At 57.4% G+C, this 10,787-nt stretch overlaps 1 protein-coding gene across 6 annotated transcripts in view; it reads left to right on the forward strand.

Moving 5' to 3' along the window:
* The window catches only part of DNMBP (dynamin binding protein), a 29,387-nt gene extending 19,362 nt beyond the window's left edge, over positions 1 to 10,025 (forward strand). For 3 of the 6 annotated variants that reach the window (XM_074831021.1, XM_074831024.1, XM_074831026.1), the window contains 13 exons: positions 1,010 to 1,197; positions 1,794 to 1,893; positions 2,410 to 2,557; positions 3,080 to 3,100; positions 3,764 to 3,963; positions 5,388 to 5,518; positions 5,758 to 5,862; positions 6,075 to 6,203; positions 6,666 to 6,998; positions 7,454 to 7,636; positions 7,712 to 7,910; positions 8,008 to 8,462; positions 8,791 to 10,025. In XM_074831021.1, the coding sequence (XP_074687122.1) occupies positions 1,010 to 1,197; positions 1,794 to 1,893; positions 2,410 to 2,557; positions 3,080 to 3,100; positions 3,764 to 3,963; positions 5,388 to 5,518; positions 5,758 to 5,862; positions 6,075 to 6,203; positions 6,666 to 6,998; positions 7,454 to 7,636; positions 7,712 to 7,910; positions 8,008 to 8,462; positions 8,791 to 8,976 (2,378 nt within the window). In that variant the 3' untranslated portion in view covers positions 8,977 to 10,025. The remainder of the gene's footprint in view (positions 1 to 1,009; positions 1,198 to 1,793; positions 1,894 to 2,409; positions 2,558 to 3,079; positions 3,101 to 3,763; positions 3,964 to 5,387; positions 5,519 to 5,757; positions 5,863 to 6,074; positions 6,204 to 6,665; positions 6,999 to 7,453; positions 7,637 to 7,711; positions 7,911 to 8,007; positions 8,463 to 8,790) is intronic. The other 3 variants (XM_074831022.1, XM_074831027.1, XM_074831023.1) reach the window with 2 other exon arrangements.
* Positions 10,026 to 10,787: the final 762 nt, after the last annotated feature.

Here is a 10,787-nt window from a genome sequence, read left to right on the forward strand (position 1 = left end):
GGGGGATAAAATGTCTCAATGAAAACTAGAGGGGGCTGGGCCGGCCTGGGAGCCACAGGTGGGACAGAAAACCAGGAGGAAAACCGGCTGCCGGGGGCCCAGGACAGGGAAGAGGAGGGTGGCCAGCTGCCTGCGCGCCCCCAGGCCCTGCAGGCAGGGCTGCCGTGCTGCCGGTGCTGTGCCCCCGGCACCCTGCCAGGGTAGGGCCAGGGGGCTGCCGGGGGGTGACGGTAGCCCGGACACACAGCAGGTCCCTGGGCTGTGCTGGTGGCTTGGGGGTCTCCCCGTCCCGGGGCTGCCCGGCGTGGCAGCGTGGCCGCCCATGGCGGTGCCTCTGGCCACCCCAGGCCTCCGCCTTGCCGGGCCTCTGGGTGCCCAGCCCGGCCTCCCGGCGAAGGCCGCCGCCGCCCCGGCCTTCCCGGCCCTGCGCGGCTCGGTGCGGTCCAGCTCCGGGCTTTGCCGCCGGCAGCCGCATTGTGGGTGCCCGAGGCTTTTTTCGGCCATTCAGATGGAAATGCCCCGGGGCTGGAGAATGGAGACCCTGTTTCCAGCCTGAGGGGAGGGGGCAGCCGCCATTGCCCGGCTGGGAAGAGAGTGAGGAGGGGAGGGGGGCGCCTCTCCGTGTCTGCTCAGCCCCGCGGAGTCTCCTGGAACGGCAGAGTTGGAGAGCGGGGGTAGGAGAGGGGTCTGGACCAGGCCAGCACCAAGGGGGACTGTCTGGAGCAGGTTTGTGCTGCTTGGTGCCTGCTGCCCCAGTGCCAGGGGCATTGCGGTGTTACTGGTGCTGTGAGGGCAGGCTGTGGGGGCAGACCGGGGCTCCCTGCTGCCCCGGGCCTGGGGGTGCCAGGAATGGCCTCTCTGGAAGGGTCCTTTGGTGGACGGTCTTGCTCTCTGACAGTCGTGTTTGGCAGTCTCATAGGTTGCGTGTGCCACAGTTCAGGCGCTGCTACTTGTCTCCCATCCTTGGATCCTTGCTGTGGGATGCTGATCTTGCTTGTCTGTCTTGCAGAGATGACTCTCCTGTCCTCCCAGACACCATCCCTGGAAACGTCCTCAGCTGCCACTGAAAGCCCAGAGCAAAGGATGCTGGAGAAGAGGTCCAAGGTTGTTGAGGAACTGCTCCAGACAGAGCGGGACTATATCAGAGACCTGGAGATGTGCGTGGAGAGGATCATGTTGCCCCTACAGCAGGCTCAGGTAGGCACAGAGGGGCAAGCTGTGGTGCAGCACTGGTGGGATGGGGTGAGGATACTGAGTTCACTTTGTTCTTGGAGGCAGCCAAGTAGCAGCATGGGAACCCACAGAGGAAATTCAGCTATGCTGAAGGGAGCAGGCTGGTTCTCACTGCTCCCTGCACTCATAGCAATAGTCCATCTGTTTTGGGATCCTGCTGAGCTCTCACCATTGAGAGCAAAAGACCTGGCAGCAAGTATCACCGATTTCTCTTCATTTGGTTTGTAGGTTAAATTCATTGTCAAGAGAAAGAAAATGTGGGGTTTTGGCACAGGGACAGAGTTGGTGGGAGGAGAGGGAGAATTAGCAGGTGAACAGAGGCAAGGATGAAATTTCTGGGAAAGAAGAGGACACTGTGGTAGGACACATAAGGAATGAGAGTTTCAGTGCACTGGGGGACAAAGGAATGAGTACAGAAGTCACTCTGATGGGAGGAGATCACACCAGGTGGCTGCTGTGAAGCTGAGAGCTGGTGGGTTGCAGGAGAGCAAGGTGGGGGGGCTCTTGGATCTGACTAGGCCATGTTCCCCATCCAAGACATCTCTCTTCCCATTCCTCAGATGCAGAATATAGACTTTGAGGGTCTTTTTGGAAACATCCACACAGTAATTAGCTTCTCCAAGCAGCTGCTGTCCACCTTGGAGGCTTCAGATGCCATTGGTATGAATTTTGCTGTTAACTTTTCTCATCTCTAGGATGGGCTTTGTTAGTGGTGGGCAGAAAAGTTTAAATGGTGGGAGAGGATCACTGGGGCTGGGCTTCCTCCCTGCTGATCCCTGTCACCGCTCATCAGTCCGGCAACAAAGCCAAGGAGATCTGTGTTGCCCCATGGGTCGCTGTGCTGAGAAACACAGTGCCTGTGGCCCCTTGCCCCGAAGCAAGCCCCACTCCTTACTCCTGTGCTGCCAGCTTTTGCTGCTCAGGCCTGTGCCTTTGCTCTCTGTGTGGCTCCAGTGACCAGTGTCCCCGCTTTCACCCCTGGGAGACCTGGATTGATTGAGCTCTCTGTGCTAGTGGGTGATGAGGAGGCATCCTGGGAGCTCTAGTAACACTTGCGTTCTTGAGCTGTGTGTGTGGAATGGGGACACTGGGCGTCTCACCATGAGACACGCCAGTGTTGTTGGAGGCAGCTGAGGACGAGGAGACACTGAAGTCCTGCTTTGCTGCTGTCTCCAGGGCCAGTGTTCCTGGCACAGCGTGCAGAGCTGGAGAGTGTCTACAGGGTGTATTGCCAGAACCATGACGAGGCCATTGCACTGCTGGAAACCTATGAGAAGGATGAGAAGATGCAGAAACTACTCCTGGACCTGCTGGATAGCCTCAGGTTGGAGCCTCTGGCTTTGGTGGCAACAAGGCTGGGGTAGGGGGGGTCAGTCTCCAACATCCCTGCCCCTCTGCCAGCAGTGCTTGGACAGTTCAGGTGGTGACTGGAGAGGGGCTGGCTCTGTCACTGCACAGTTGACCAGGCTCTGGGTTCAGATGGCCCCCTGCCCCAATGCACAGGTGCTGGGACACCTGTAGCCCCCCTTAAACTGAGAGAAGCCACCAAGATACAGAGAAGGTGGTATGTCCTGGATTGAGAGTTCCTATTCCTAAAGCCCTGCCCTGCCATGGCTGGTGAGGAAAGCAGCCGCTTTGCCTGGCTCAGCGACTGCCAGAGCTCCAGCTTGTGGAGGTTAATGCCCTGTGAGCCAGCAGCACTGGCTGCTGCTCTGGAGGGACAGGGCTGCCCACTGCCTTGGCAGCATCACTGTGGGATGGGGCGAAGGCGCTGGCTGTGGGATTGCACACCTGCCGCCCCATTAACCCGTTGCTTTTCTTTGCTTTTCGGCACTCTGTGGGCCAGCAGGAGCCTGTACAGTGAGTGGTAAGTGCATCCTTCCTGTTAGTCCCCGCTTGTCCATCTGTCCTTGCCTGGCTGCTCCCTTGTAACTAACCTCCTGCCCCCAGCTGGGTGCATGTCGTGGGGCCTTAATGGTGCCTCCCTTGCGGAGGCATGTCTGGGAGGAGCAGGGTGTCTGGTATGATCGCAACAGAGGTAATGGATGGGCTGCACAGGCAGGTGATGAGGTGAGGGGTGGTCTTGGGCAGGAAACAGGTTTTAGGAGCCATCAGCCCCAAGGAGCCAGGAGAGCCCTGTGCTGTCTGTGGTCTGAGCACAGTCAGTCTGTCCCGCAGTGGGGCTCAGATCTGGGCGGTCGGGTGGTGGGACAGAGTCTGAGGCAAGTGGCACTCTGGTAAAGTTTGAAGCTGTGCCTGTGTGGGATTTTGCAGTGGGTCATGATGGAGAGGACCCTGGCTGGGAAGGGTCGCCTGGTGTGAGTGAGGTCTGGAAACCTGGGGTTGCTTTGAGATCAGTGGGGGTTCAGGAGTGCAGTGAGTTTGGAGATAAGGGTGGCATGACTTAGGGAGTACAGTGGATTTAGAAGCACTGGTATTCTGGGTCTGGTTGGGGTTGGCTTGAGGGGCAGAATTTGCGTGGCAGAGCTGGACTGAAACCTGGTGCATCTCCTTTGTCACAACTTCCCAGGGGCTGCACAAACTACATTAACCTGGGCTCCTTCCTCATCAAGCCAGTGCAAAGGGTGATGCGGTACCCGCTGCTGCTGATGGAGCTGCTGAGCGCTACCCCCGACGCTCACCCTGACAAGGCACCACTCACAGCTGCTGTCCTCGCAGTCAAAGAAATCAACGTCAACATCAACGAATACAAGCGCCGGAAGGACCTAGGTGAGTAGCTGGGTAGTGCTGGGGAGAGAGAAACAGGAGTGGATGTGTTCAGGTTGTCTGTCAGCTCCTGAGCCTTAGCAGGCAACCACAGTCGTGGAGGGAATCTGCTCCCAAAGTCTGTGCCCTCACAGAAGGGCAGTAGAAGAGCTGCATTTAAGAAATCTGAGCATGAGGTACAATACTTAAAGTAATACAGTATACATTTGACTTTAGCTGTTTCTTGTGATACAGAGCTATGAAATGTATGCAGTTGCTGACCACATGGCTATTAAATGAAAACAAAAATAATGATAAGACAGAAGAATATATATTTAAAGTTGAAAAATACAATTTTAGACAACACAAGTAGGGAATTAATCTGTGAGGGCAGTCTCTGTCTTACTGAGTTTTGGAGACTAAGTTTGAAGGTTCTGTCTGTAGAGAGGACAGAATCACAGAGGCACTGGCTGCAAGAGCTCTCTGAGGTCTCCTGGCCAACCTTCTGCCTGGAGCAGGATTGTCCCCATCGTTGGCTCCGATCAGCCATTGCTCCCTCCAGCTGATTCTCACTGATCCCCAAGAGTGGAGATTTCACAGCCTCCCTGCTGTCCTGTGCCAAGGCTGCACCACCTTCACGGTGAAGCTGTGCTCTCTGCTACACCCTGAAACTCTCAAGCAGCCATCTGCGGCTGCTGCCCCTCCTTGTATAGCCTGGCACCGCTCTGAGGAGTTTGGTCCCATCACCTTTGTAGCTGCCCTTCAAGTAGCTGCTGGCTGTGAGCGGATCCCCCTCGGCCTCCTCCCAGCCAGGCTGAGCCTGCCCAGCTCCCCCAGCTCTCCCCGTGGGGCCTGAGCTCTCCCTGTGGGTCAGGAGCTGTGGTTCTCCCACATCTCTCTTGACCTGGGGGCACCAAAACTGGACACGGTATCCAAGCGCAGCCTCCCCGGGGCTGAACAGAGGGAGAAAATTCTTCCCTTTGACCTGCCAGCCACCCTCCCTGTTTTCCCTTGGAAGCCCCTGACACATGCAAGTCTTACACTTTACTCTTTCCACATAGCCTCACTGAAGCTGAGATGACATAGGCTGCCTGTAACGATTGCTCATATTTGCTAAAGAAGCAATATAAATACGTTCCAGTGTACGTCCAGTGATTATTGTATACCATCTCCTATGTCATTTTATGCTAACGCTATGCATAATCCTGTGGAAGAGTTTGAATGGTGGGCCTACAAACTGTAGGGCATATTGAAAGCCAAATAGGAGATTACAGGTGGCGCAGTGCTGGATTTCAAGATGATGTATGGTGTGGTGTGGTATATGTGGGGTACTTGGGACTGCAGAGGCTTAGGGAAGGGGAGAGCCAGCAAGGCGATTGTTGATGAGGCACTGTAAGACATGGATGTTGTGCTGACAAGGGTTCTGATTTCACCATCAATCTCTTTAGTGCTAAAGTACCGTAAAGGAGATGAGGATAGCCTCATGGAGAAGATTTCCAAGCTCAACTTTCATTCTATCATCAAGAAATCCAACCGTGTGAGCAGCCACCTCAAGCATCTCACAGGCTTTGCGCCCCAGGTAACGTGCATCAGCTGCCAGGTGCACTTACACCCTGTGGTGCTTCTGTGGTGGTATCTGCTGTCCCCCCACACCCCTTCCCTGATGAGTAGCTCTGATCCAGGCCAGCAAGGCAGAGGGACCTTAGGGTCTGAACCACTCATCTCTGCTGTCTGGCTTGTGGGCAGGAGCCCCACATCTTACACTCTGGGAGGCATTGGAGTCCTGCATTGCCTCCCTTGAAGCATTTTCTCTCACAGCTGAAGGATGAAGCATTTGAAGAGACAGAGAAAAATTTCCGGATGCAGGAGCGGCTGATCAAGTCCTTCATCCGGGACCTTTCTCTCTACCTGCAGCATGTCCGGGTGAGTCAGTCTGGGTGTGATGCCTAAGCTGTGGGGCTCGCCGTGCACTGCCCCTCCTGCCTGCATGGTGTGCACCTGCAGTGCCTCTGGCCAGTGCTTCTGTCCTCAGCCCTGCCAGGGGGATAGTCTCTGAGGGTCTGGGCTGCCCTGGGAGGCCTCTTTTCCTTGCCCACAGCAAGCATGGCTGTGCTGACTGTGTGTCCTTGGTGCAGGAGTCGGCTTGCATGAAGGCACTGGCAGCAGTGAGCATGTGGGACCTGTGCACGGAGAAGGGCAGTGGTGACTTGGACCAGTTCCAGAAAGTGAATCGGCTCATCAGCGACCAGCTCTTCTCCAACTTCGTGAGTGAGGCTGTGCTCTTTCGTGCTGGGGGCACCCCTCTGGGGCTCTCCCTGGGGGCCTGCTGCAGATGGGCAGCCCCTGGGAGACTGCAGGGAGGGTAACACAGCCTGGGAGAGGTGTGAGCATTCCTGTTAGGATCTTCCTTCCTGAGAGCTTTGATGCCTGTGGGTTTGTGATGTGTATCAAGCGTGTCACTTCTTCAGCCCTACCTGAAATGTTACAGCTCTCTATGTGAGTGGTTCAGGTACTTCCCATAGTGTTGCCCACACTGGCACATTTATGTAAGATTATAGAATAATTCCTGTTGAAAGGGACCTCTGGAGCTCTGGTGGGTGCCATCGAGAAGATGGACCCTGTGCTGTCCCAGAGAGGTGGTGTGCGGAAAGGTGAGCTGCTGGTGTTCACTGCACAGTGGGAGAGAGCACCTTGTCTCACCTGCTGTCTGCATCTCTGCCCACCAGAAAGAGCGGACGGAGCGGCTGGTGAGCTCACCCCTGAACCAGCTGCTGAGCATGTTTGCGGGGCCCCACAAGCTGGTGCAGAAACGCTTCGACAAGCTCCTCGACTTCCACAACTGCACGGAGCGAGCGGAGAAGCTGAAGGACAAGCGAACACTGGAGGAGCTGCAGTCAGCCCGCAACAACTATGAGGCGCTCAATGCCCAGCTGCTGGACGAGCTGCCCAAGTTCCTGCGCTTTGCCAAGGAGCTGTTTGCCAGCTGCGTGCGGGGCTATGCCGAGGCACACTGTGACTTTGTGCGCCTGGCCCTGGAGGAGCTGAGACCCCTGTTGTCGGTGAGTTCCCAGAGCACAGCCAGCGCTCTGGGCTCAGTGCAGCGCTAACCTCTGCACCAGGCTTGTCCCCGAGCCTCTCTGGGACCCATCCCACTGCAGGGGAAGCTGCCGCTGCAGTTTCAGGCCCGGAGTGCCTTGGGGAGGGCTCCTGTGGGATGCTGTTAGGGCAGGGATTGTGGGGTCACATTGCAATTGTGCATAGAGATGGTGAAGGCTCTGGCTGCTCCTGGAGCAGTGGCAGGAGAGCATTTGCCTGGGAGAATCTCAGCTCGTGAGTGTGGGGACCACTCAGAGCTGGGTCCAGACACAACTGCAAATCTGGGCCTGATGGAAGTCACAGGCAGGGCTTAGAGCCCAGCTTGGCCTGGGAGCTGGCATGGTCTCTGCTAGTCTCTTGGCCACTTTTCCCAGCAGCTGTCACCTAACCATGACCCCCAACTTTGCTCTGGTTCCAGTTGCTGAAGGTGTCTGGCAGGGAGGGGAACCTCATTGCCATCTTCCAGGATGAGCACAGTCGAGTCCTCCAGCAGCTCCAGGCCTTCACCTTCTTCCCAGAGTCCCAGGCACCTCCCAAGAAGCCTTTTGAAAGGAAGAGCGTGGAGCGGCAGTCTGCCCGGCGGCAGCCCCTTGTCGGCTTGGTGAGTTCCCCTTGCCCCATGTCAGGGTTTGCAGAGCCCAGGACAGTCACTCACGCCTGCCTCATTCCTCTGCAGCCTAGCTACCTCCTGCAGTCGGATGACATCCGAGCTGCCCTCCTGGCCCGCTATCCCCCAGACAGTCTCTTCCAGGCAGACCGCAATTTCAACGCTGCCCAAGACCTGGATGTCTCACTGCTGGAAGGAGACATCGTGGGTGTCATCAAGAAGAAGGACCCCATGGGCAGCCAGAATCGCTGGCTCATAGACAATGGGGGTAGGTGGCTGCTCCCTGCCCTTGGCACCTGCTGTGAGTGCCCTCCTCTGGTCCCCCGGTGCCCCAATCTGAGCTCCCTTCCTCTCCCTCTCTGCAGTGACCAAGGGCTTTGTGTACAGCTCCTTTCTGAAGCCCTACAACCCGCGCCGCAGCCAGTCAGACGTCTCTGTAGGCAGCCACTCTTCCAACGAGTCAGAGCACAGCAGCTCCTCTCCCCAAAGCAACACTACGCTGACCTTCAGCCCCAGTGGGGCGGCCGTCACCTTCACTCAGAAACCTCTGCAGGACTCGGCCTCCCCAGCAGACCTGTACCAGTCCCCGCAGCCCCTCTCGGAGATGGACTCCCCCTCTCTGCCCCAGCCTGGCTCTGGTGACAGGACAGCCCCGATGGAGGCTGGTACAGTGACATCTCAGCGCCACTACAGCCGCCCCGAGCTGGGGTGCAGCCCTAGCTCTCGCAACGGGCACCCTGCCAAAGCGCAGCTCAGGCCCACACCCTCGGTGGAGGACAGAGACTCTGGGTTGGAGAGCAGCGAGTCAGAGGGCAACCAGGTGAGTCCTCAGCCTCCCAGGGGGGGCTGGGGATGCCAAGGGCTGACCCCCTCACTTGAGTTGGGGCTGAATCATTGTCCCTGATCACTGCCAGGGAGAGGTGGGAGGCATATGCTACTTTGTCCCAGAGGGCTGAGGTAGAGGATGAGACCTTTTCTCTCCAGGACAGAGAACTAGACTGCAAAACGAGTGTGAGTTGGTGGGGACAGCTCTGGCAGAGCCCAGCATGGAGCTGGGCCTGTCACTGTTTGGGGAGAGGAGCAAAAGCCCACACATCCTGTGCAATGTGGCATCACCATCCAGCTGACGCTCTCCCTCTGTCTGGCAGGTCTATTATGCTCTCTACACCTTCAAAGGCCGAAACACCAATGAGCTGAGCGTGTCAGCTAACCAGAGACTCAGGATCCTGCAGTTTGAGGACATCACAGGCAATCGGGAGTGGTGGCTGGCCGAGGCGCACGGGAAGCAGGGCTACGTGCCCTCCAGTTACATCCGGAAGACAGAGTACACGTGAGGCAGTGGGCAGGAGCCTGCACCCTCTGCCTTGTTCCTGCTGGGACTGCCAGGGGCCTGTTGGGGAGGCTGGCCAGCCCTGCAGCCCCCACTGCTCGCCCTGAGGCTGTGTCCCTCACAGCCATGCAGTGCTCCTGGGCCCCACCATGCTGGCTGCCACCTCCCCTTCTGGGGAAGAAGAAGGGTGGGCTGGCAGGAGCAGGCAGCTTGTGTGAGGGTAGGGGTGAGTTCACCTGCGCTTTTTGAGCCTCCTGTGTCCAGCTGGGAGCAGGGAAGCAAAGCTTGGGGCTATGGCCCAGGAGGGTAAGGCTGGACCAAGGCTGAGGAGCTGCTGTGGGTTTAAATTGTGGAAAGCTAATACTGAGTTTCTGGAGTCCGTCTTTAGCCAAGTAGTGTTAAAAGCAACCCGGGCTCTGTGAACGTGCTCCCTGTGCCTTCTGAGTGGCAGGAGCCTGGTCTTGCCTGTCTGTGGAGGACCTCAGGGTGGGACATCTACACCCTGCCTGGGGAAGCAGCTCTGAGGTTCGCTGGGAGCAGGTGAGCTCCAAGGCTGGGACAGGCCCAGCTCCTGAAAGCCCCCACAGCAGAGCTCCCAGCAGGTGCTTCATCCCCATGCTTGGTCTCCCAGGGACTTGGCCTCTCCACACTCCGCTGCTAGCAGCAGCCATTGGGTTCTTGTCTTTGAGGTGAGCTGGAGGTCCAAAAGCCATCTTCCCTTGTCAGTGCCGTATCTCCAGTGTCCAAGACCTGTCTTTGCACTGAGATGCCCACCTGGCTGCTCTGGGCTGGGGCAGGGCAAAAAGCAAAGCACAGACTGATTTTTGGGGGCTCTGACCAGGATTGCCTCACCTGCATGACCCTGCAGGGCAGTGGAGATAGTGCTGACCTTCTGGGAGGGCAAGGCCCTCCCCGGGAGGGATGGGGTGCCCTTTGCCGGGATGGTGTGCCTTGCCCACTGCTGCCATGCCCTGAAGGAGGGAAGCTCCCTTCTGGGGCGATGTTTATAGCCCCTGTACTGCTGCTCTGTAAATAAAGATTTTCCCTTGTGTATAGAGGTGCCTGTGCAAGTGGTGGGAGAGCTGGGAGGAATGTCTGGCCAGTGCTGGGCTGGGGGGCAAAGCCCACAGCCTGCATGCAGACCCTGCAGGGCCAGGAAGAGCATTTACCTTTCAGTGGGGTCCTGCATGCTTCCGCCTTGGTGTTTGTGTCAGCTGCAGCTCAGGCACCCAGAAACCCTCACAGGAAAGTTCTTCATTAAGATGAAGTGATTGCACTGGTCTCTTCCCCTTGCTGGGGCTGTGGGTGGCTTGTGTCCCTCCCACCACCACGCTGGGGTGAGGGGGTTTGCCCAGCTGTGAGGGGGTAGGCAGTGTGCACTGGTTTGCCCTGCATTCCAGCAGTCAGGGTCAGTGCTGCAGCTCCTGGCTTCCATGCCCAGGAACAAAGAAGAGTTTGTGAACAGTAACCACCCTATTTTGTGTGTGTGCATGTCAGTGTAGCAGGCACGTGTGCCTGCACCTCTCCAGCTTGACTCCACCACAATCAGGTTTGTAGTCTGGAGCCACAGCCCAAAAGCTGCCCCACTAGCGGTTAGGGTAGCCCCAGGGACTGCCTCCTGTGTTTGCACCACAATCAAAGTAGCCATAGGGAAGGCAGGCAGGCCCTGGTTCCACCTCCACAGCCAGAGAGTAGGGGTCATGCCTGTGTATAGCTGTGCTGCTCCATTTGGACTCCGTGCCTATGTGTGTCTGCATACTGTGTGTTACCAGCTTCCCCAAACACTAGCCAGGTTTAAAGCTAAACCGAGGCTGA

Source organism: Strix aluco, chromosome 7 (genome assembly GCF_031877795.1).
Source record: "Strix aluco isolate bStrAlu1 chromosome 7, bStrAlu1.hap1, whole genome shotgun sequence".
Lineage (NCBI taxonomy): Eukaryota > Metazoa > Chordata > Aves > Strigiformes > Strigidae > Strix > Strix aluco.